The sequence below is a fragment of the Antedon bifida genome, chromosome 9 (assembly GCF_963402885.1).
Source record: "Antedon bifida chromosome 9, ecAntBifi1.1, whole genome shotgun sequence".
NCBI lineage: Eukaryota > Metazoa > Echinodermata > Crinoidea > Comatulida > Antedonidae > Antedon > Antedon bifida.
Window position 1 is genome coordinate 21,841,836 of NC_136234.1, and position 24,109 is coordinate 21,865,944.

General features: G+C 32.0%; 3 protein-coding genes across 10 annotated transcripts in view; all 3 read left to right on the forward strand.

Annotated features, from left to right (window-relative positions):
- LOC144851441 (vitamin D3 receptor-like) overlaps window positions 1-8,254 on the forward strand; it is a 45,535-nt gene extending 37,281 nt beyond the window's left edge. For all 4 annotated transcript variants that reach the window (XM_078708910.1, XM_078708911.1, XM_078708913.1 and 1 more), the window contains 4 exons: window positions 4,731-4,975; window positions 5,930-6,216; window positions 6,720-7,422; window positions 7,928-8,254. In XM_078708910.1, the coding sequence (XP_078565036.1) occupies window positions 4,731-4,975; window positions 5,930-6,216; window positions 6,720-7,422; window positions 7,928-8,172 (1,480 nt within the window). In that variant the 3' untranslated portion in view covers window positions 8,173-8,254. The remainder of the gene's footprint in view (window positions 1-4,730; window positions 4,976-5,929; window positions 6,217-6,719; window positions 7,423-7,927) is intronic.
- A 5,184-nt stretch (window positions 8,255-13,438) lies between these two features.
- Window positions 13,439-19,015, forward strand: LOC144851805 (galectin-4-like). 3 transcript variants are annotated; one of them, XM_078709427.1, is made up of 9 exons: window positions 13,439-13,540; window positions 14,153-14,207; window positions 15,237-15,325; window positions 15,670-15,880; window positions 16,147-16,275; window positions 16,414-16,440; window positions 16,787-16,875; window positions 17,435-17,615; window positions 17,806-19,015. In XM_078709427.1, exons 1-9 carry the CDS (start codon window positions 13,521-13,523, stop codon window positions 17,950-17,952), a joined length of 948 nt encoding a protein of 315 aa, XP_078565553.1. In that variant the 5' UTR covers window positions 13,439-13,520; the 3' UTR covers window positions 17,953-19,015. The 3 variants fall into 3 exon arrangements, with proteins under 3 accessions (XP_078565553.1, XP_078565555.1, XP_078565554.1); XM_078709429.1 differs by having other exon boundaries at window positions 13,459-13,556; XM_078709428.1 differs by having other exon boundaries at window positions 13,464-13,580.
- A 560-nt stretch (window positions 19,016-19,575) lies between these two features.
- Window positions 19,576-24,084, forward strand: LOC144851716 (putative inactive tRNA-specific adenosine deaminase-like protein 3). 3 transcript variants are annotated; one of them, XM_078709309.1, is made up of 9 exons: window positions 19,576-19,715; window positions 19,923-19,998; window positions 20,892-20,946; window positions 21,549-21,628; window positions 21,823-22,006; window positions 22,211-22,322; window positions 22,643-22,796; window positions 23,291-23,411; window positions 23,574-24,084. In XM_078709309.1, the coding sequence occupies exons 2-9, from the start codon at window positions 19,938-19,940 to the stop codon at window positions 23,734-23,736; spliced, it is 930 nt and encodes a 309-aa protein (XP_078565435.1). In that variant the 5' UTR covers window positions 19,576-19,715; window positions 19,923-19,937; the 3' UTR covers window positions 23,737-24,084. The 3 variants fall into 3 exon arrangements, with proteins under 3 accessions (XP_078565435.1, XP_078565437.1, XP_078565436.1); XM_078709311.1 differs by having other exon boundaries at window positions 19,692-19,710; XM_078709310.1 differs by lacking the exon at window positions 19,576-19,715 and adding an exon at window positions 19,761-19,786.
- Window positions 24,085-24,109: the final 25 nt, after the last annotated feature.

The window sequence follows — 24,109 nt, forward strand, 5'->3', positions numbered from 1 at the left end:
AGAACAGACAGTGAAATTGGCATCATTATAAGTTAACCTAGTTTTTGTTCCAGCGGTTAACAACCGAGCAAAATCAGTCAACAGCAAATAACATTCAACCATTCATTGTTATAGTTATACACTTTGTTTCATTTAGAAAACTTTAAACAAAAAATGACTTCTCATCTAATTGATGTGACTTGCTTTATCTTACAATTACATGAAATACATTCAAATTTATTGTCACCAAATTTATTCAAACTTCAGGAGTGTTTTTAGGAGGAAAGGAAATTTATTCAAAGCAGGCGTTTATTAGCAGGAGAATTTTATTTTTATGTGCAATATGGTATAATCAAATAAATACTCCTTATACTGTATGTAGTAAAATATGAAAAAAAATTATATTGTAAAAATTGTATCAAAATACAAAAAGTCTACAAATAGAATTGTATAATAAATATTGTATGTATAAGTATATGTGGAGGGGCGTTTATTTGAGGGGGAGCATTTCTTCCGTCATGAGGTAGTTTGTGGTGGGGCTATCTAAAAATAGACGCCCCAGGATGTGGGGAAATGCTATATGGGAGAAGTTTATTCAAATAAATGTGGTATTCACAATTAGCAGCAGGCTGGCAGGTCTGTTAAATCTTGTCTTTACCTGTCTCTCAGCTGCAGATTTATACAATGAAAAAAATGACAGATGCAGAAGTTTGGACATGTGGAAAATGTAAAGTTAAATGGTTTTTTTTTCAATGGGCAGACTTTCTATAGCTCACAGGTCATTGTATAAACTTGAAATGTGGGTTAAAAAGTACAGTTAAAGGTCTTTCACATGACCAATGTCCACACATATGGGATTAAAGTAATGCTTGTTGTATAGTATTTGAACTTTCAGCTTAAATGTAGGTTCTACTAATGTGCAACATACTGATTAAAGACAAATAAGAGAATGACAAAGAAAATTTTACAGAAAGCGCTATTAGGCAGTTAAATTCAAGAGGACGGTAGCATTAGGAAACTGTATCACATGTAAGCTTATAGTTTACTACGGCTGAAAAATGGGAAAATTTGTAAATTCGGACTGGGAATGAGCAAACCCCAAAGCACGTCTGGGAGAAGAGTCTATGAGATGTGTGCAGGCAGTTATAGTCTGTAAGACCTGTTTAATTAACAATGATTTTAGTTTAAAAAAACTATGTCGCTCGATCGGTTGGTCGGTAAACACTAACTTGAGCTCGCGACTGCAGCCATGTGTATGGCCTTGTTCTTTTGGCTGTCACTATCATTGAATAATGGTCAAAACAATCCTTCCTCTATGGTAAATTATTAGAAAATTTATTATTATTATTAGAAAATTTTGTTTCTGGAATGTTGGCATAATGTGTGTAACTAGGGAAAACATGATTACTACTGATTGATAAACAAAAATAATTGATAATAAATAATTATTTCTTGCATTATTAAATAGAATGTCAATAAAAAAAAAGGCATCATTTAATGAAGAAAGAATGATAATACTGTTCTGTCAACTTGTAGTTGTGCAACATGTTTTTAGTTTATGCTAAACAGGTACGAGCAATTGTACGAACATTTTGATGATGGCATCATCACGTACGCGTGATCGTCTGGTCATTACGGTCGTTGCTCTTCTCAGACGAGCTGGAAACTTCTACTCTTACTGCTTTGAGATTTTATCAAAGCAAAACAATCAAATAAATTTCCTGTTACTATTGCACCTGAACCCCAATAAAGCGTTTCACCACAAGTCCATGACATTTGACAGTCACATATTAGTGAGCCATTCTATGCCTAGTTTAGGCCCATGTGTGGCAAGTGCTGATTTATTAAACATCAATGATCATTACTTGACCATAGCTAGGCAGCTGAAGTCATAGGTTGCTAGGCAGGCCAGGTAGAGGTATGTTATCTTGAGCCTTGGTTCCAAAACAGAAACCGACAATCAGGCACATACACACGATCGGTGGGTTCAATTTTGTTTGTTTGTTTGAACTGTTCGTTTTTTTGTAGTAGTAGTACCTTCGAATAAACAGCCCCAACAAATGTCGTTTGGAATAAATGCCCCCTCGTTACTTAGGTAGAATATAGTTGATTATACATATTACCAAATTACATCCTAAAAAATAAACACCGCCTTGAATTGAATAAGAGAAGCGCTTAACCATATTTGTAATCTGTATATGATTCTTTACGTTAAACCATGAATATGTGTGCGACGTTTCCAACAAGTCTTCATCTGGCAATTACTAGATGTTAGTGGTTGCTAGGAGTACTGTAACTTTGCTAGTTGTAGAACAGCGCTCCCTATTCGTAACCTTAGTCTGCGATTTTCCGAAGTTTGTAATGTTGCATGTTAAAGTCTGGTTAAAATTGTATCTTATAAAAAATGTTTAAATTTAATGCATGAGGACCAAATTCTATACAAAAGATAAACTGTCTGAGAAAGTGATTAAGTGCAGTGGTTAGAGGTCATTATTGATTTAAACATTTTCACTTACAGATTAACATAAATTTTCAACATTTTCCAGCTGTTAGCTCTCTATTTTAATGTGTACTTTAAATGAAAAAAAAAAATAATGTTTAGAAAGAAGCATATACCGTATTTATTCGAATAAACGCCCCGGTGTGTTTATTGTTTAGGTGGCTTTTAAACGATGTTACAGTATATGGGGGCGTTTATTTCAAACGATGTTCTATGGGGGCGTTTATTCAAAGCATGGTGTTTATTCAAATAAATACGGTATAGTAATATTACAAGCTGTACTAGAAATAAAATGATATACTTATTAATATAGACCAACCAGATAGTTTTATGATATAAATTTGAAATTAGCCCATACAACTGTACTACATTTTTGCAATTAGTACCTTTTTTCTATTGCTGGATAACAGGCTTATTAGATGCTACATAAGACTGATAGATGTTTCATGTTTCTTGGTGTGTACTTTTGCATAATTTAAAATGAAATTCATCCATCTCTGTTAAATGCAGTTATTTTAAGTAGCAGCTAGTGTTGCTCGTCAGATTGTCTCCTATCAATCTAGCTTTTTATATCCCATTGCCTTATTTTTAATGTATTTTCAGTTTTATTGCATAATTCTGTTTTTAGGCTAATGGCCAGCAATTCTGCATTGTGGAGTAGGACATTAGTGAATGTGTCATGGATGGGTTGGTTTTTTTTTTTTTAGTCATTGTTAATTCATCCTAGACTGTTTCCTCCTGATTCCAATGCTATAAGTATAAAAATATTTTCTTTTGAGATAATCACTAACAAAGAAACAATTGTTTTAATCAACAATTCAATACATTGATGTGCAGCAGCTTTCTTGTCAGTATTATAATTTACAACTTTGTTTGTTCATACAGCCTTACACATTGGAATGCAATGCATACAAATTAAATATGTATCATTTCTTATTTCTACTTATAGTCTGACAATTACACACACAAAATACAACATATACAATATTTTCTATATTCTTTTATTTATTGCACGAACAATATCAGTTGCCCATAATGTTAATATCAACAATAAATAATAAATATAATTCTAATGATTTTTTAAAAACTTGTCAGATTATGATATAGATTATTTATAGGCAGCTATTTTTAACTGTGAATTTTAAATTGCCATAACAAGTTGTTGAAGTTGTTATAACTTTAGAGGTTTTTATTAGCATATAATACTCCTGTACAAGATTCTTTTTGTCACTGGAGTTTTACTAATTATATCTTGTACCATAATATAAGGTATAACAATTAATTGCCTATACTTTGTACACTATTTCCTAATTGATGTTTTAAGAGGAATACGTACAATAAAAATATCTATCTAGCCTTACAAGTAATAATTACTCTGAAAAGATTAATTTTCTGTGTCAAATTTAATGGCCCATCACTTCAATTTATTCCTACTGCAAATGGTAGTTGTGCACACACAATACTGTAGCATTATGATGGGTGACATAAGACTATAGATTGTTGTTTAATCCTAATAGTTTTACTTTCCATTGATTTAAAGTAATGCATAACTGCTGCACATCTCAATGACATAAATTAATTTCTTTTCTTGATATTTATAACCGATGATAATAAGCCAAATCGAACAAAGCATGTGATTTGTAAAAGCCTGAACAAGTAATAATTGATAGTATTGCAGATCTCTCAGCGATTAGTTTGAGTATCTTTTGAATTAATTTATTAGTATTCATACACATTCAAATCCTGGTTTCATCGTTGAACCTACTATCAGTCAATTTAGAATTTAAACTGAAAAATGAAAGAAAAAACACCTTATGCATGTGTAACTCAAAAAGTGATTTTAACCTTCAGTCGAAAACCAACCAAGATACAACCACAATTAGCAGGCCAACAGCATACCTGTACCTTAGGCTTACGACAGCGAATTAGCTAAACATCAAATATATTTTCAGGTTTTTAATTTTTACTTAGAAAATGTATTCTGCTTCAAATAGTAGAAGTATGCCATTCTATCCTTCATAGTATTTTTATTCCTCTATATTGTAAATAAAAAAAAGGAGAGGTCATTCAGGTCATCATAAAAATAGTATCTTGATAAATAAAACAAACTTATATTAATTTGTTATCAAAGTAGTACATGGTAAATATTTTTCTCATATATTCCAATATTATTACAGTATGGTGTGTTCTTTTAAGAACTAAATTACTTTCAAGTTAAAATTGCTTTAAATATTTTAACTTTTTCTTGCAGGTTTGAAAAAATGTCTGTGGACTACACGAAACAGAAGTGCCTTGTGTGCGGAGACAAGGCAAGTGGTCTCCACTACACTGTCATCTCCTGTGAAAGTTGCAAGAGTTTTTTTGGCAGGAAGATTAAAAGCAAAGCAAAGTTTACATGTGAAGCTAATGGAAACTGTGTGATGGATTTGTACACACGTCGTCATTGTCCTGCTTGTCGTTTAAAAAAATGTCTTGATGTAGGAATGAAACCAGAACGTAAGATTTTTTCTCTGTACTTCTGTTTATTTAAAATCCATTCTGTTCTCTTGAATAATAACTGCCTAAAGGCACAGCTAAAAAAAATCATTCATCATAATTTCTTTCTTAACTATTAAGTAAACTTTTAGTTCACAATCCAACTATTCTTGTTTTTGCCAACTGAGGGTGGTGTTCAGGTGTGCATGTTGAAATTCATATTTCAGAGTTCAATGATTTCTAGTATCACCAAATCCCTTCGGATGTTATTTATAGTGTTCTGGCTGAATTCCCGAACTGACAACCACCAAGCACATTCCATGTCAATTAATATTATAATGTTTAAGATAAGGTAGTTTAGTTAATTGATTTTTATCTAAAGAATATTGTTATTGTATAGTGATAATAATAATAATAATAATGTAATAACATTTTCTTATGAATTAAATATTGCATGTTGGGAAGGTTGGTAGAAAAACTATGTTAAAATAGAAAGATCACTACTACTAATATTTCTTTTCTCGTTTAACTTGGTTATTATGTTATTGGAAATAAAAACCTTGAACTTTTAAACTGAGTATTAGTAGCTGTAGTGGTAGTAGAATTCTATTGTTAAATACATGGGACTTCCATGATTGCTTTCACAATCATATGGGCTTGTCAGTTCCTGTATCTTATTATTTAGATTTACTACAACTACCTGGAAATCCTGAATTTATAGAAGCATACTGTATATACCTGGAATTTACTCTTATCTCAAACCATCTGCTGCTTTAATTTTTTTTGCAAATCATTTGGTATAAACTATATAAACCAGTAAAAGATAGTTGTAGGTACTTTTAATGATCAACACCTACGAATAAAGTAACATTTACATAAATAATGTTTATTCTTTAAAGGTTTACATTGGTAAATATAAATATATTTTACATATACAATGGAAACGAATTAAAACATTTTTTTAATATCCTATAGGTGTTTGGGATGAGAAAAGGCTTGAAACTCGTAAGCCCTTAGAAAGAAAGAACAAAAAGAAACAAAACCATCAACAACAACAGCAACAACAAGCACACCAACAGCAGCAACATCAACAGCAATCTCCACAGCAGACTGTTAGCCCTCAACCATGTCAAGGCCCTGTCAATTCCATACAAACAATGAGAGATGAAAAGTTTCCTAAATTGTTGCCAGACCAAGAAGAACTTATACGCTGCTTAGAAAAGGCTAAAGTTTCTGCAAAAACATCAAATAAAGTTCATCAAGTACGTAATTATTTTTGTTAGAATTATAATAGCATGTGCTTATTTCAAAACGGATTAAACCATTTTGTTATTGACCACATTTCTGCTACAGTAAAGTAAACATTTATATCAGTGGGTCAATGAAAATGCAACCGGCTCATTTTAATTATTAAATTTGTTTTAGATTGTTATATACTGTAATCGTAATCTATATTTGAAAATCCTTATAAAATGAGGGGTTATTTATTTATTTACTTGTTTATTAATATGAAGAGTTACTAATGAAAACATAAGAGTCACCTTCAACTCATGAAATCTTTGTTTTGAGAAAATCAACAACAGCAGTGACAATTAACACGACAAGACTCATTGGATAAAACTCCTCAATGGTGAATTTGTTGGAAAGATATATATCACTACAGCATGTGGTACATAATATTTATATACAAAATGTTGAAGCGTTCATTTTACAAAACTATGTTGTCATATGAAATATACATCAATTATTACTGGTTTTTTTGCAGCCTAATGGTAGATTTGATGAAATTTTGGAAAAAATGAAGACATCATTGGATTTAGGAAGTCAAACCAGCAATGGACTTCAATCACTTTTTGGATCAAAGGGCTTTACATTAAATGGTTTTAAACCAGATGGTAAAATGAGAATTTCAAATTCTCAAAATTGTCCTTTGAACTTGTCAATGTCTGGAGAAGATGGTATTATGAATGATGTTGATGTTACAAGAATGATGCCATCAGGTTATGTTAATGGACAAAATCATACTGGCGGACTATCTGTAAAACAAGAAGTCATGGGCCATACTGATATTGATTTTGGAATGGGAGGTATGCCAGAGATAGACCCTAACAACCCTCCAGATTCACTTTTGTATAACATGACTCTAATGGGCTGTGTTATCCGTCAAACTGTTGCATTTACAAAGGGAATTCCAATGTTTCGAGACTTAACATATGAGGATCAGGCTGTTTTAATTAAAAATGCAATTCTTGAGGTATTAATATTAAGATGTGCAGAATGTTTTGTTCCTGAAAAGAATGCCGTTATTGACGATATTACTGGCAGTGAGTGGAGCTATGATGCAATGATGTCATCAGGATTTGGAACGTCAGCAGAACCTACACTGAAATTTGTTCAAACTGTGAATGCGATGAATTTGACAAAAGAAGAATATGCATTATTACAAGCCATAACTATAATATCACCTGGTACGTATAGTATAATATTTTTGTTCTGTTTGTTTTTTGGGGGAGTTTTTTTTACTGCCTTTAACATACCGTATATTTCGGTGTATAAGTCTCACTTTTGACACACAAATTTGACCTCTAAATTAAGGGTGCGTCTTATACACCGAACATAAATGCCTCACCACACAGATTGTACATATCGTCACCTCGTTGGCTAGGCAATTGATGTGTGGCTAAAGTTTTGATTGCGATGTAATGTAAAATCTTGTGTGAACTGTGACGCGAGCTCGGTAACATCTGATATGAAGGAAACCCCGGACTGCGCTGAATTTCTTTGGATCATCATTGCGATGTACAGTACCCTCCAAATTACAATGCCATTTCTAGGGAACTACAGGTCCTGGTTCCTAAAATTGTCTTACCTCAGCCCCAACCATGAACGCTGGCATAGATAGAACTGACCTGAAGTTGCCTCTTTATTTTTTGAATAAAACAGCTGCATTTAACTGAACATTTATCTTTACAGATCGTCCAGATCTTATGGAGAAAGAGAAAATAGAAGACATTCAGAGGCCAATGGTAATGACGTTGCAGAACTTATGTAAAATTACGCATCCAGATGACAAGCTCCTGTTTGCAAAGTTGATCATGAAATTGACAGATGTTCGAGAAGTGGTTACACGGCACATCAGTGATATTATGCAGATGAAACTTCCAGACAATCAATTTGAACAAATTTTCCCACTCATCAATGAAATATTTAGTCTTTGATCGCTCAATTACATATATTACGCTTTCACTTATCTTTCTTTAAAGTAAAAACCAGATTTGTGTTTTCATTTATTTCAGAGGAGGGAGGGTTTTTTTTTTTTTGGGTGGGGGGGGGGGGGTTCTTCTTCTTTTTCTTGAAGTACTATATGTCCTTGACATTGATTTATGCTACCATTTGAAATAAATTTACACCAACCAACAACTGAATCACTAATACAACTTCAAGAAAAATCATTAATGCAATCAAATCGTTCCTGTATGTTTGCGATAATCAAATGTTACGATTTGATCATAATATTTTTTTTTTCTTGGTTTTGTTTGTCATTTTCAACAAATTACAAAAAAAAACAGAGGTGGCTCGGAATTGAAGGGAGCATGATGACATGACATGAAGTACATATAGATTTCTGGCCTTATTTTGTTTTTTTTGTTGTCACATTTTAAATAATAGAAAATGTGTTGAAATATTTCACAGGATTCAATTCTGGTTAGCTACTGTACAATTTATGAAAGAGAATGATTATTTCAATATAAAACTAAAAACAAATTTTATTACCATAAATTGATTGTTTATTTATGGTATGCTAAATATAAAATAGTTCTGTACCATAAAAACAAATATTATACTATAAAACATTAGCAGTAACCTATAGTATTTATTTGCTGTATTTATTACTAATGAACAACTCCTTCAAAATTCCATTCTGCAAATGACTTAACATCTTATAACAATACAATTGTGGATTATTTAGTATTCATGCTTAATTTTGATTCTCCTACATATGTTACAACCGTCCATGCAAGTGAGTTTAAATTTGGATTACTGATTACTATATTTATTTGAATATATAATATTACACTGCAACAAATTATTGAGAATGAAATGCAGAAGAATATCCAACCAATACTATTTGGCTACTTGTTGTTTATTATAATTATATGGATATATTTTATTAATTATCATCATCATCATCAGCCGTTGTCAGTCCACTGCTGGACGAAAGCCTCAACATGTTTCTGCCATAATAATTATAGAGACATTTAATACACCATTGAACGTACAGTAAAAATAATAAACTATTTCAGCACAAATCAACAAATGAATTTAATCTGTTTTGACTCATAATTCTCATAAATTTGATTACATTATTTTGTACATATAAGTCAGAGGATTATCTAAGCAAACATTACACTAAGGTTTTACATGTACTATATACTTTGTATGTTAGTTTTACCATACTGAAATATCTGAATATTTTTGTGAATTTTGTTTACATCCCACCAAGAATACAGTATTGAAATGAAATATATTTTATTTCATAGATATGCCATTTCAAAATTTGAACAACATTTGCATTTAAAAAAAAAATATTCTTTACCACAAAATTAATTTCTTTTAAATTTTTCTTTCACGCTTGATCTAATTTGCCTAATGTATGTGATGATGATAAATAGATAAGCACCCATGATTTTATATAATATACAAATATGCAGTCTTCAGTGAATAAAAATGTTTATTGATTTCTGTTGACACCAACACATCCACTTTTTCCACTTTGGAATAGATATTTTACTTTTATATTTATATTATGTATATTTACCATAAGCATATGTTTTTATTTGCAGAATTTGTTTCCAAATTTTATTAATTTCGTCCTGACCAATCAGTTGGATAATTTGCAGGTTTTTATTTTAGATTGTCTATATTTCTATTTATTGTAGCTTCTATGATAATTCTTGCAAGAGATCTCTTCTGTTGAAATGTGCAATGGGTTTGATTCAATATTCTCACAAACATAGATTAGCTTTGAATTAATTGTAGCAGGTGAAATTAACTTTGATTAATGATTCTCTGGTCTGTAAATCAAAGAACATTCAAGTATGCTAATGTTGACACGGAACTGAAAGTAACTCAACTGGTCGATGTAATGGCTCTTGCTCAACTAGTTCCTTTCAGTTGAGATGAGATGAGTTTTGTGTCGATGTAAGCGCTCTTGCACAACTAGTTCCTTTCAGTTGAGATGAGATGAGTTTTGTGTCGATGTAAGCGTACATTTAGAATTACAGTTGTGTGTACATATTTTGAAACCCATGGATTTTATGGAGATTTGAATTATATATAAAAAATATATCAATTTATATAAATTGTGTGTTGTTTTGTTTTTATTTTCAGGTGCCATTTAAATGTTTATAGCAAAAGGCTACACAGCCTACCTTTCTTTGTACAAGTGTTTACCTGTTTTACAACAATTAATTAATTGTTAGTAATTGCTTGGAAATGCTGATATAACGTTCCGCCAATTTGTTTAGAGAGAATTGTGAAATGCTTAGCATAATATAAAAATAGCACAATTATCAAAGTAGTAATGAACAGTATTATTCACTATTTTTAAAAATAGATATAGCCTTTACTCTTGTCATTGCTGGTATACATATTTAGCAAAAGAAGTGTTCCTGTTTAAATAATTAATTCAATTTTAATGTAATGCTGCCTGCTAGTACAAATGATTGAATCATCTTTAGCAAATCTAGTTAAGGATTGCAAGCAATTGAAACTGAAATTCATGATTGCATGTGTACCATAGTCACGCAATTTAATACAATTGATTTTTGTCAGTTTGCCCAAACAGTAAAAATATTTAAATTGGTTTAATGACAACTAAACACAGGTGTATCTAAACATATTTTTGCATACTACCACAGGTGTAGTATGTGTCATTCATTTAAATAATGAGATGAAACTGTGTCAGCTTGTTTAAGTACCATACTTCAGTATCTGTTGATGCCATCATTGGTTGTGAATCATACAGTAGTATTTCACATGTATCGTGTATTGCTATGTAACCACATACAAATAATTGTAGCTATATATTGTAATAATCAATAGAAGGCATTATGATCAAAATATCTGTATTTTTGTGCATTTAAACAATTTTTCAGAATATTGTGTTATAAAACAAATGATGATGGTTCACTGATTTTATAGTTTAAATTAAATTGTATACCATATAGCTATTGTATGCTGAAATTTCATTAATTAAATCTAGATGCATTGTACAATCAATATGTTGTATTTAAAATGTAAATGATCACTTCATCTTCTTTCTGGTCCCTATTTACCTTTCATGTTATGATGTTAACATGATTGTTTTATTTCAATACATAAAAACAAATTTGAATGTTATCTGTTCAATTGTACGGTAACATGGCACTGTGTAGAGGTTTTTTATTAGATTCCTAGGTATCACTTTCGTTTATTCAAAATGCATATTATATTTCTAAGTTTAAAAGCTAGCTGTAGTATCGATGTGTAACTTGTTTTGTATCATCAATTTGGTTAATTATTTTTAATTCATGATCATAATATTGTACCTATCTGCTTGCCTGTATATTATGCCAGATTGTTCTTCATTATTGACTTTTAATCGCAAATGAAGGTTTATAAAACGCAAATTGGCCCGCATTGTGGCAAAGTTCCCGGTGCCTTATATATAGCTGAAATGTCTGAAAATAGTGTTGTACAGGCGTAGGTGTGCATGCCTTAGGCTTCCAATTGCCTCGGGTTAAAGTTAATACTTGTTTTATGTATAAAAAAAAGGTTATGTTATTGATGTAATTATAAAAAACACATCATGAGCATTAAAATGTTCTATTTCTTTGCATGAAATACAAACTTGTTTACTCTTATTCAATTAGTAGTTGTAATAATGAATGTACTGTACATGAGATATACAACATCAAAGTGCAACTTCATTTCCACGTTATTTGTAGGCCTTCTAGACCAAATCGGACACATGAAATAATAATACAATACTGTATTATTAAATTGACAATATATACCTTGTATCACCCACCACTAATGTAACAATCAACAACTAATGTAACAATCAACAACTAATGTAACAATCAACAACTAATGTAACATTAACCACTAATGTAACAATTTCATTTACCACTAACAACCAAACCCACTATTTTGAACTTTTGTGAAAACATTTTTGTAAGTTGGAAATCGTTGTGTCTTTGTGGAACTTTTTCTGGTGTCATGTCTGATTGCAGACGTTGATGATCTTTGTTCTCCAGAGTTCCTCTGTTTGCAGTTTGAATGAAATTGATGTTGGTGAGCTGAGTGTTATTGATTGACAGATGATCACGCAAACAAAAAAAAATATGCTGAAGTTTAAAATTTAAAGATTGATATTCAAGCTGAAAGTTAAGACCAAATGTTAATAAATTGAAGGACAAACCCAAGAGTTGAAGATTTTAGTTTAGTTTAAAGGACAACTTTACCGAGAACCATATTTTGACAACATATTAGGCATGTACATATGATTTCATAACAATCGCGAGATTTACGATATCGCCGCGCGAGCTCGCCCTAGAGCGGGCCGTGTCGTCGCCGTAAATTGTTGTGACGTCAGTGTGTGCTTAGTAAAATTTAAGAGAGTAGCTAGAAACATGACGTATGATGCTCTGGGATCATTCAACCATATCGCACTCAAAACGTTTTTAATACGATCGCGTTGATTTTTGGTGAATAAAGACGATGATGATTGTATTACACTATTGGTAATCCACCGGCCTAACTCTAAAAGTTTATGAAGTTAGGCATAATTTATCAGACCGACTCGATACCTAGTTAGTAGTGTAGCTAGCCTAGGCGAGACTAGGCATAGGCGCCCTACCTAGTATACTAGTAGTGGGCATATCTAGTAGTATACCAGCATCAACACAAACCGACGACTCGTCGCGTCGCGTGTCAATCACACCACACACATAAGGAGAGGAAAGTTGTGAATGCGATATGGTTGAGTGATTCCAATACGTCATCACATACGTCATACTGCTGCCACACGGGGCCGGTCCGGTCAAGACAAGGTAGTAGCACACTTGACGGCGACGGCAATTTACGGCGACGGTTGTACGGCGTGCGCGCGCGGCGATATCGTAAATCTCACAATTGTTCTGAAATCATATAGAATTGTCAAAATATGGTTCTCGGTATTTGGTAGTAGTCACTCTCATACTACTGTATCGGCCCTCCTTTTGGAATCACTTTTCAGTCTGGAGTATGCCCTCTAGCCTTCGGCTTACAGCTCACTGTACATGACAGAAATATTATTTCTGCACCCGCGCCCTCTGGCGGTCGGCGCTCTATACGTTGAGGACCTTTTGACCCTCATGAATATGCAAATTACCTCTGCTTCTTATGTATAATAATTACCTTGTAATATAATACGTCGTAACGGTGGCGGTTTCTTGAGTATTTACTTTCCATCCTTCTTCCGGGTGGTACAGAGTATAGTACCTGGTACGCGGCATTATTATAATAAGTGGTGTTTTGCCCAATGCACGTTGATTTAGACAGGTAGCTGATATTAATAGTAGGTACCGTGCTTTAGTTTCAGGTAAGACTAAAGCCTATCATTTGTTTTTTTTTGCCCAGACAACATATTTTCTAGACTAATATTAATAAGGCCTCTCCTAGCGGTTACAAATAATTTCGGTCGCGTTTACAGTTAACTTCGGTCGCGTATAGTCGGCATGCCAATTTGCCATATGTATATTGTTCTTTGCGTATTCAGCCAGGGTCGTAAAGTATGCGCGACATGATTCAAGGTAGGCCTACAAATGGTAGATACTACAAACAAAAATCTTTCGTTTAGTGCAAATATACCATACAAATATGCTTCCATTGGTGCAACAAAGAGACGGATAAAATCCTTTCATCACGAATGTGAAATATTGGTTTTATCATTATTAATTAATGTTCTGGAAAAAATATAAAATAAATATTCCGATCTAGTATATACCATATTTATTCGAATAAACGCTGTAAAGGCATAAACCTGCAAAACTTACGCATATCCAAAAGTTCCCACTAGAGTGTTCCTAATGTACTTCCTGGATCCTACTTCCTCCTTGATGAAATGCTGCTTCACAGTAGTTAAATACAATTAAGATTGTTTTTTTTTTGCAGATCAAAAATGGCGTTTTATCCAACAGCAGGTCAGCAGTTCCCTATTGTGAACCCGGTAAAGAATGATCTTTTTTTTTCAATTTCTGCACGTATCTTTATTTACTTTATTCATTTGATATTTATATACAGTATCAACAAAACATGGGAACCAACAAGAATCATAATTTGTGGCAATTACCATAATATATTTCAATACCTAAACATTGTCATTTTTTACATTATTCTAGACATAATATTTAAATATAGAGTCCTGCGGTGCTGACGTCACGACGGTAGGTGGCGCTGCATGGTTGCTAGCCAACCAAAAAATGCGTTCAACCTGCCTGAGTGACTCCAAGGTCACCAATGGTTTGGAATAGGCTTATTGAAGTAGTCATTTTAAAACTTACTAATTTTCAATAAAAACAAACTAAAATTTCAAAAGATCACTAAATATTTGTTTTTAATAATCTATTTATTCTTCAACTACAGTTTAAGTTAAAAAAATCAAGCTAAGATACATAATTTGATAGAAATACAGATCTATACAGTTTATCAACATAGTAGCGTTAAACGCATTTTTTGGTTGGCTAGCTACCATGCAGCGCCATCTATCGTTGTGACGTCACACCACAGAACTCTATAAGATGAAGACCTACTGACTACAAACATGGTCATGTTCTAGACATACAGACCTTTCCAAAATCAAAGCAGAACGTTTGTAAAGGTTCTGTGTTTGCGAGTGGGGTTATGTTGATATAAAAATGACAATTTGAAAAACTCCATTACACAGTACATACAAAAGTCAATAGTGGGATTGTTGGTTTTAAGCATTTTGGAAATTGAAGGAAAATATGTGTAAAAACATGTGCAAAATATTGTGAAATCAGTGCTTAAACCACGATTGATTACATTACAACAAAAAACTACACATTGATGGCAAATATTATATTTCATAATAGGCATGTTAATCCAATTTCCCTGATAAACACATTTGAAAATGCTTACTTGAAAATAAATATTTCAAAGAATTGCTGATTTATGTAGAGCCTTTGAATATTTAATCCCTGCAATGTGTACAGGAATAGTATTTATCATTTTGTAGCCTGTTCCATATGTGGGCAACATTCAAGGACAAATGGTTCCCAACAAAATGATATTCATCCAGGGAGTTGTACCTCATGGAGCAGATAGGTAGTACACTGTATTTCTTTCATTGTTTATTATCGCGTAATATTTGGCCATTTTCAGCTCACCATTTAGCTGTAATTTATTGGTTTTACCATCAACTCCAAACCAAAATAAGAACACTTTTAATGTGCACCCAGTTTGCACATATTTGTCTATTAAAGACAATTTGTGATTTTTGTAATACTGTAATACGTACAGATATGGATTTTGAAATTGAAATAGTGGATCTAAATTTGTTAGTGCCAGTATCTACGGCATATCCTCAAAACATGGTATAAGTATACCACATATACCATCATTATTCTGTAATAACCCATTCGAGTAAAGGCTTTACTTTTATTTGATAGATTTCATATCAACTTGCAGTGTGGTACAAGTACCAGTCCACGTGCAGATATTGCCATGCATTTCAACCCAAGATTTCAAGCCCAAAAGGTTGTGCGTAACTCCTTAGTTCGCCAAGGCTGGGGCAAGGAAGAAAATCATGGAAGCTATTTTCCATTTGCTCATGGACAACACTTTCAAGTTATTATCTTATGTGAGCCACACCAATTTAAGGTAATTTTAAATAATTATAATATGTATCTTTATAGTATATCGTGTAGAATTATTACAGTGTATGTATCTATCAATTTTGGAGAAGAAACATAAAGCCCACCTGCATCAACCAGTGAGCATAAAATTCATCCACATTAGTGGTGGATTTATACCTACATGATTGTGTGGGTGGTACTGAGTAAAATAGTATTATGTTATGTTCTGATAACTATTAATTGAAATAATCTAATACTGGTATTATATAAAAGTTAGTGTATGATTTTCAGGTTGCAGTGAATGGACAGCATTTTGTTGAATACAAACACAGAATTGAACAACTAAACCGTATCAATACACTTGCTGTTGATGGCAAAGTACAGCTTTATTCAATCAGATACAGTGGAGGTGAGCCGCAGGTAAGCATACAAATGTTTATCACTGTGTTTACATATCAAACTTGCTTGTGATAAGCAACTATATAAAGAAGCCAAAGTAAACCGTTTCAATTTGAATAAAGCAAACTAAAATGTATCTATAACCCTTTTTTTTTTTAGGTTGCAGGAGGACCGATTTTTAATCCTGTAAGTTTTTCAAAAAGAGTAATAAGTCATTCATAATAATAATAACTCATCAGGAAAGAAGGCATCATAGATTAAAGTATGTTTTGCAATATACACTACACTAAGGGATAACCTCCAGTGCTATCGTACACGGCATACAACTCCAACAGATTAGTGTATGATTTTGACCTTGATGAACCACCTACATATTTATAATTATAATTCCACGTACCTACATTTTCGAACCTCATCCAACGATTCTTCTTCAGCCCTAATAGGCTACCCTAATGCTTTTAATTATACATTATATACCTACTACATTAATACTTGCCTGTATTTTAATTTTGTACCTTCTTTCCTTTACTAGCCGGTACCATTTACTGGAGGTATCCAAGGAGCAATGACACCAGGTCGCCTTGTGTTTGTTTCTGGCATTGTGAAACCTGGTGCAGATAGGTTAGTTATAGCATTCTGGATACCTGAAAATAACTGATAAATCTGAAATATTGTGTCTACTTTGATCAAATCAATTATAAAAATTAGATGCCCATTTAAACTTCATATTCGTAACAAATCAGACACATAGGACCTTTTAAAGCCTAGAATTCGAAGGCTTTGTATGAATTTGTCAAAGCCTAAATGCAGATTAAAGCTACAGTTCCACAAAGAATATCACTGAAGATGCCATTTCAATTTGAGTAACAATTATTAAAATATTTAAATTAAATAATAATAATATAATAATAATAATAATAATTTATTAGGAAATGACACCTTTGCATCGGTGGCACACACAGAAGTGGTGCATCCAAATTAACATAATACATCAAAACAATACATAATATGACGGATACAGGTTCTTAAACTATTTGCAAAAATATAAAAGAAAAATCATTATCAACATGGTAATACAGGTACTGTATTAAATTGTCCTACAGTATCATAGGTTTGAGTTGATAATTTAAAAAGGTATATAAAAATAAACGTGTGTTAAAAAATGTGTTTTATTTATTAGGTTCCATATAAACTTGCAGTGTGGTCCAGAGGGTAGAGGCCCTCGTCCAAATATTGCTCTTCATTTCAACCCTCGTTTTAAAGCTCGTACAATTGTTGTCAATGCCCTTTCAAACCAGAAGTGGGGAGGAGAAGAAAAACATGCTCAATTCTTTCCATTTATTGAAAATGGATTCTTTGAGGTATTTATTTATTTACTTTTTAAATTAGAGTTTTATAGTATTTCTATTTATTCTATTCATCCATTGCAATTTTGGCTACACTTTTAGTAAAGGGAAGTTATTTCTGTTGTATTGATTTTGTATCTGTTTGTATATATGTTTTTGTTATGCTCCTCATTTAGTATAATGTATAAGAGTTTAACTTTTTTAGGTGATCATCTTATGCCAGAATGATGCTTTTCGTGTAGCTGTGAATGGTCAGCATCTCTTGGAATTTAAGCATAGAATTCCTTTCCACACTGTGAACACTTTGATGGTAGCTGGAGCTGTTACTGTCACTCAAATCAGATTCCAGTAATTTGGCAGAAAAAATTGCACATTATTTTAGAGTATTCTTGATTTTTGTAGCTTTAAAGCAGCATATGTATAGTAATAGTTTTATAATTAGAGTGCAACTCTATATAATATTGATTTTTATGTAATTATAATTTTTTAAATGTAATTTTATGAAGATATATATTGTTAGTGTAAATCAAATTAATGTTTAAAAAAATGAAATATTCAAATTCTCTATATTTCCTAAATACTAACAATCTACATTTCAACAAAAGCAATTGAAAGAATTGTAGACATGTTTAATTTTTCATTCCATATGTTCCATTCCAATCATTTTGATTTTTAAAAATATTTTATACATTTTATAAAACACAAAATAATCAAGCAATCAATTATTGTTTATTTAGTTAAAATTATAATACTATGGAGTAGTTAATAATACTATGGAGTAGTTAATAATAATATATCTTTATTCAAATGACACAAACAGACGATGGCTGAAACCGTAGTCGTACAATATAAATATAAATATACAATCATGATAAAAACAGGTAAAATATAAAATATTTAAAAAAGCAGATTATCAAAATAACATTACAAAACATTAACTTCATTTAACAGTCTAGCCATAGTAGGAACAGGTGATTTCTTAAATCGCTCAGTTCTGCCAAACGGAATACGAAGGAGGGGGCGAGACTGAAGGCCGACATCAAATTCGCGACAATGAGGTAGCATATATTATTACTAAGGCCTAGGAATGTTGTTCAGCTGTAGTTGTGTAGGTGTGTTATAAAACATTTTTTTTTATATTTTCGTGCAATGGGGTAAATAATTTCATGAGGTGAAAGATGAAATGTCATATTGTGTTTTCACTTGGCTTCGTGCCTAGAGAAAATATATTTTGTCTTTCATTTCATGAAGTTATTTGCCCTGTTGCACAAAAATAAAAAAATTATTTGTATACAAGACTAAATAGTAATTAAAGTAATTTGTATAACTTTACTAATAATAGTCTGATCATGGTATGTTTGAATAAATAAATGAATACAGTACACAGAAATCTATAGATTGGAACAAACTATGGTCTATTATTTTAGAGAGGCCTATCGTTGTAAGGAGAGGTTATTTAACCTTAATCAAGAACTTTCCGCCGTTATTTATATACAATTATGATTTTAAGCCTGATTTAGGGATTTCCATGATTTTAAGCTTGTGGGAATTTCCAAAGGTTTAATTTCTTCTTTTCTGTTGATATTTCTTTCAACTTCCATTAAACAAAACAAGTTTCTTTGCTTTATGGAAACTTGTCACTAACTTTACACCTGCATTCATAATAAATATAGTGCAAAGTGTTTCTTCAAAATACCAGTTGAAACATTTTGGTAAATTTAAGCCTAATACAGGTCAAATTAGCAATAGAAGTGACGGTACCTATCTCTTGTATGTTAACAACAGTAAAAACTAATTTCGCCATGCACTTGTGACGTCACAGCAATTTACGGCTGTACGGCGAGCGCGTGCATGGTGATATCCTAAATCTCGCGATTTTTCTGAAATCATACATCCCTAATTAATAAGTTGTTAAAATATGGTTCTCGGTGAAGTTGATTTAGATTAGATTATTTTTGGGCTCAACGAAGGTGGTTTCAACGTGAGGGCGCCCTTTCCAAGAGTGTTTATACTTTTCCAAAAAGCAATTTCAACATGTGCCATTTTCGATGATATACCGTATTTTTAATCATTAATTAAACCTAGTGTTGGTGGTATGGTGTAGGCCTAAGTAAGGTACACCTATATATGTCCATATGGAGTTATTGAGATTATTAATTAACAAACATAATATTATTCTATAGTAGGTAAGGTTAAGCCGAGCCTAGGAGGAAAACAGATCATTCCGGTCGCGGTTCGTTCTGTTGGCGATTTTTTTTTTCTTACGGCAGTTCCTCCTTTACTATGGCGCGCCTAATGGGTCAACTATTTTATTAATTTCAGAGTATTTAATTTACGATGGAAGAAGATAGAATTACAGCAGTTTTAGCAGATTGTTATTTTGAATCAATACCAACAGGTGAGAGATATTCACCTTTATTTTGAAGTACTTGTCTACATCTTCCCCACATACATAACAATAATCAAATTGGGGAGCGATTATTGATTTACAGAACTGAACTGAACTTTTATTGTACAGTATCTCTTTTAAATCAGAGGCACAGTCTCAGTGAGATGTGCAACAAGTTTACGGTGAAAAATAATACATACACACTTAAATATAAATACAAAACAAGAAATTAGACATAAGAACAAATTACAAAAAAAAAATTTAAGAAAACTGAAAAAATTGAGAAAGATTAAATACTAAGAAAATGAATAAATTAAGTTTGAGAAGGAATTGTATTATATATATCATTTTGTGTGTTCCAAGCCATGGTCAGAAAAAATTTTACAATGTTTGTCGAAAAATTTACTTGCTAATTCGTATCCATCATGGGTCAATTGATTTGGTGTAATTTTAAATTCATTATGGATTTCAAGATCATCGAAGAATAAGCGGTATTTAAGATCTAGAGAGCTAGTAGTAAACAATTCCCAGAACATGGATAGATTGTATGCTTTGGGGTAAAAAACAATTGCTTTCTTTAGGTATAATAGATCGCCGTGGCTAAGATACGATACCGTATCCATACTTCTAAAAACTAAAGATACAGTAATTATAGAGCTAAAGGTACGCTAAAATTGCATTCCAAAACTCCAAAAAAACTCAAAAGACCATTGCAATAACATATTTGATTAACATCTATCTTACATAGCGCCCTCTATAATTACCATACCTTTAGTTTTTAGAAGTATGGATACGGTACCGTATCTTTAGCCATAACGATAATAGATAGGAAGAACTTTGTTTATTACATTATCAATTTGTTTATTCCAAGTTAGAGTTTTATTAATTATTTTTCCACTCAGTTCCTGTTAATGTTGCTGAAGTTAAAGACTGTAAAGACATTTCTGATGTATTGAGGTAATGTTTTGTGTTTTTATTTAATTTGTTTAATTCTCGGGTGGGACTCGAACCACCCACAACCTCCAGATATGATACTTCTAGACCACCAAGCTTGCGCTGATGGCTAGGGGTTAGATTTGAGCAAGTAAACAGCGGGTAGGCTACTGCTAAATATGTCTTATTGTACTCTTCATTCAAAAACAGATTTAAATTTGTTTGAATAATGATAAAATATAATGCATTTATTGACATTTTGTCATAACATTGTTTACTTGCTGTATCATTTGAACGTAAAGAAATCATTTTAGAATTACTTTGTGATACACAGTACAGCAGAAAGAAAGGTCCATACCCCAGGTTGTGGAGGAGATTTGATTCTTTTGTACAATGAGTCATTTAAATTGTTATATCGACGCGTGCTAGCAAAGTTTAACAGATTCATCCCTCTCCTAAAATGTACAATATACTGTCATAACTTAACATTCTATATTTGTACAATATTATTGAAGTTCAACAATTTTGAATTATGTATACACTTCAGACAGAGTGGGATATTGATGCTCTTGTTATCATTAAAATCATGGCCAAGTGTATCAACATCAAATTTTCTTTTTATTTAGAAACCTTGAACAGTTGTGTCCATTAGATGAATTAAAACACCTAAAAAGAATAAAATGTTCTAAGAAAGAAAATGGAACAGGTATGTATTCTGTTGGTTTAAACTACCTCACATCCAGCATCACTCATTGCAAGCTTGAGTGGTCACATTATACAGTATGTTATAATACAGATTCATTTTTGAAAGTTAAAAGAATGTGAAGATCAAAATGGTTGCTCACATTTTTCTTTGATATAAATAATTTGTATTTTTATTTATTAATATTTGTATTACAGATAAATTTGAAGTTATCTTGTGTCCAACAAGTAAAGGTGATACAATCCTTCATGATTTACTAAGAAGATGTGATTGTCTTTTAAATTCTAGGGTAACAGAAGTCCCTACCAAATTACCATTAACAAGGCATCAATTTAATGAGGCTTCAAAGCTTTGGTCAACGAAATTTCATGAAGACAAAAAGTAAGATATGAATGAAAACTCAATATGCCTTTATATCTGATTATTGCTTAAATGTCTTGCATTTCAGTTATTACCTTGTCTCTTTTTTTTATCACAACCAAGCTCCTAATATGTTATACTTATACAAACATAATATACTGTAATAGTAATGTTTTATTTTTGTTACACAGAAATTTTAATTAATGATTTGTGTTATATTTGTAGAATAAGAAAACTGATAGATGGTACAATATTCCAAAAACATGAAATCAATCAAATAGTGTGTAACATGAAAAAGGCAGTTAACATTGCCAAAAACAGCATACAACACTCAGGGGTAAGTTATTTAAACCTTCCCTAAATAATGTTTTTTTATTACTAATATTTATAAAAATGAATACAATTTTAATGTTTATCCATCGTCAAAATATTGTTTGTAATTAATACACTTGTTATATGTTTTGATGATGATGAGCCAAATTTAAAAGATTATCAAAAATGGTTTTGAAATGCAGACAAGATTATAAGAACAACCAACTATTTTATGTGGACCCCAACTAGAGACTAATTCCTAACCTCAGCAATGTTTCCATTTATATATTGGATTCTGACCACGACTCTTCAAAATGTATCTCTACTCTTTCCTTATTTTTCCAGATTTGTATAGGTGCTTGTATTGTAAATCCAAAGTGTAATAAAGTGATAGCTTTTTCCTCTGATTACCGACACCAACATCCGTTACATCATGCTGTGATGGTGTGTATAGATAAAGTTGCACATACTCAGGGCTCTGGAGCTTGCCAAACATACAGTAAGATCTTTGAAATACTAAACTGGTGTCCGATGGAGTTTGTTTTTCACCATGTAGTATAGTCTTTCTTTTTTGTAAGTACCTCTTGGCTATTTTTATTATACAGTCGACTCTCCCAATATCGGACTCTCTGAACATCGGAAACTCTCCCAAAACCAGACTTTTCTTGAGGTCCAAAAGGTCCCAAATTCATTTTTCGACATCGTCATCACTTTTTAAAATTAGAGATGAATTAAGGGTGCTACAATATTGATGATTGTTGTTGGTGTGTTACATTGATTAGGGTAAGAGTTGGTTCAGGTACAAGGTAGCCATAGTTACATGTTGGTTTTGGTATAAGATAACCAGCACCCTTTTCCAGGAACAATAGTTTTTTTAGCACAATCTTTATTAATATTCCAAAAAGCTAATTTAAAAGAGAAAAATATTTGTTTTGACATTCTGGATAGTTATAATTACACGCTATATAATCATTTTTGTTGTATCTTGATCAGAAGATTCAGGAGATGGTTTTAGTGAGCTTATTCCTGAGTTACCAACCACTTCTCATTCTAAAGAATGTCAATATTTATGCACTGGTCTGGATCTTTATTGCACTAGAGAGCCATGTGTCATGTAAGTTGTGTTTTTTACACAAAAGAAAGATGTGGGAAACCTGTTTTCATAATCAAAGGGGGCAATTTTTGAAGTACAATGTGGCTCTATGTGTAACTATAACAGGTGTGGTAATGAATGCAATGCTGAAACCTACTTTTTATTACTGATTTCATTTTTAAGGTGTTCAATGGCATTAGTCCATTCCAGGATTGGCCGAGTTTTTTACGGTACATCAGATTTATGTGGAGCTCTTGGAAAACAATACAAGATACATACTAAAGAAGGACTAAATCATCATTTTGAAGTTTTTAAAGTTGCACTTGAAAATGAATTTCTTTATTAATACCCAGTTTTATTACAGCTTCCAACTTATGATGCAGAAGATATTTGTCTTTTGCAAACTAGAGTACACTTACTTCTTCATTTTGTGTTTTGCCATATTTTTATTGAAACAACTGTAGATAATGAATGAATAGATGGACACGTTGTGCGATGCCAATGATTTTGGTGGCAAAATGTAGGTTTTGAGGGTCAAGGAATCCAAATACAACATTTTTAAGTTCACCCAGTTGCCGCCATTTTCAATGGCTGCCATATGATAATATTGACAGATTTTTCCTCATATCTCAACTTCTACATCATATGTATAGACATGACTTTGGTGGAAAAGTATATGTTTTGAAGTTTGGCACAATAAACATAAAACACAACAGGCT

What these genes read in the sequence shown, in the direction of transcription:
- LOC144851805 (XM_078709427.1), top strand. Translation starts at nt 13,521, where the DNA reads ATGCACGTTGATTTAGACAG. An exon ending in GTGAGCCACACCAATTTAAG is followed by an intron (nt 15,881 to 16,146) that starts GTAATTTTAAAT and finishes TATGATTTTCAG; the next exon opens with GTTGCAGTGAATGGACAGCA. An exon ending in GAGGACCGATTTTTAATCCT is followed by an intron (nt 16,441 to 16,786) that starts GTAAGTTTTTCA and finishes TTCCTTTACTAG; the next exon opens with CCGGTACCATTTACTGGAGG.
- LOC144851716 (XM_078709309.1), top strand. Translation starts at nt 19,938, where the DNA reads ATGGAAGAAGATAGAATTACAGCAGTTTTAGCAGATTGTTATTTTGAA. An exon ending in TGGAGCTTGCCAAACATACA is followed by an intron (nt 22,797 to 23,290) that starts GTAAGATCTTTG and finishes TATCTTGATCAG; the next exon opens with AAGATTCAGGAGATGGTTTT. An exon ending in ACTAGAGAGCCATGTGTCAT is followed by an intron (nt 23,412 to 23,573) that starts GTAAGTTGTGTT and finishes TTCATTTTTAAG; the next exon opens with GTGTTCAATGGCATTAGTCC.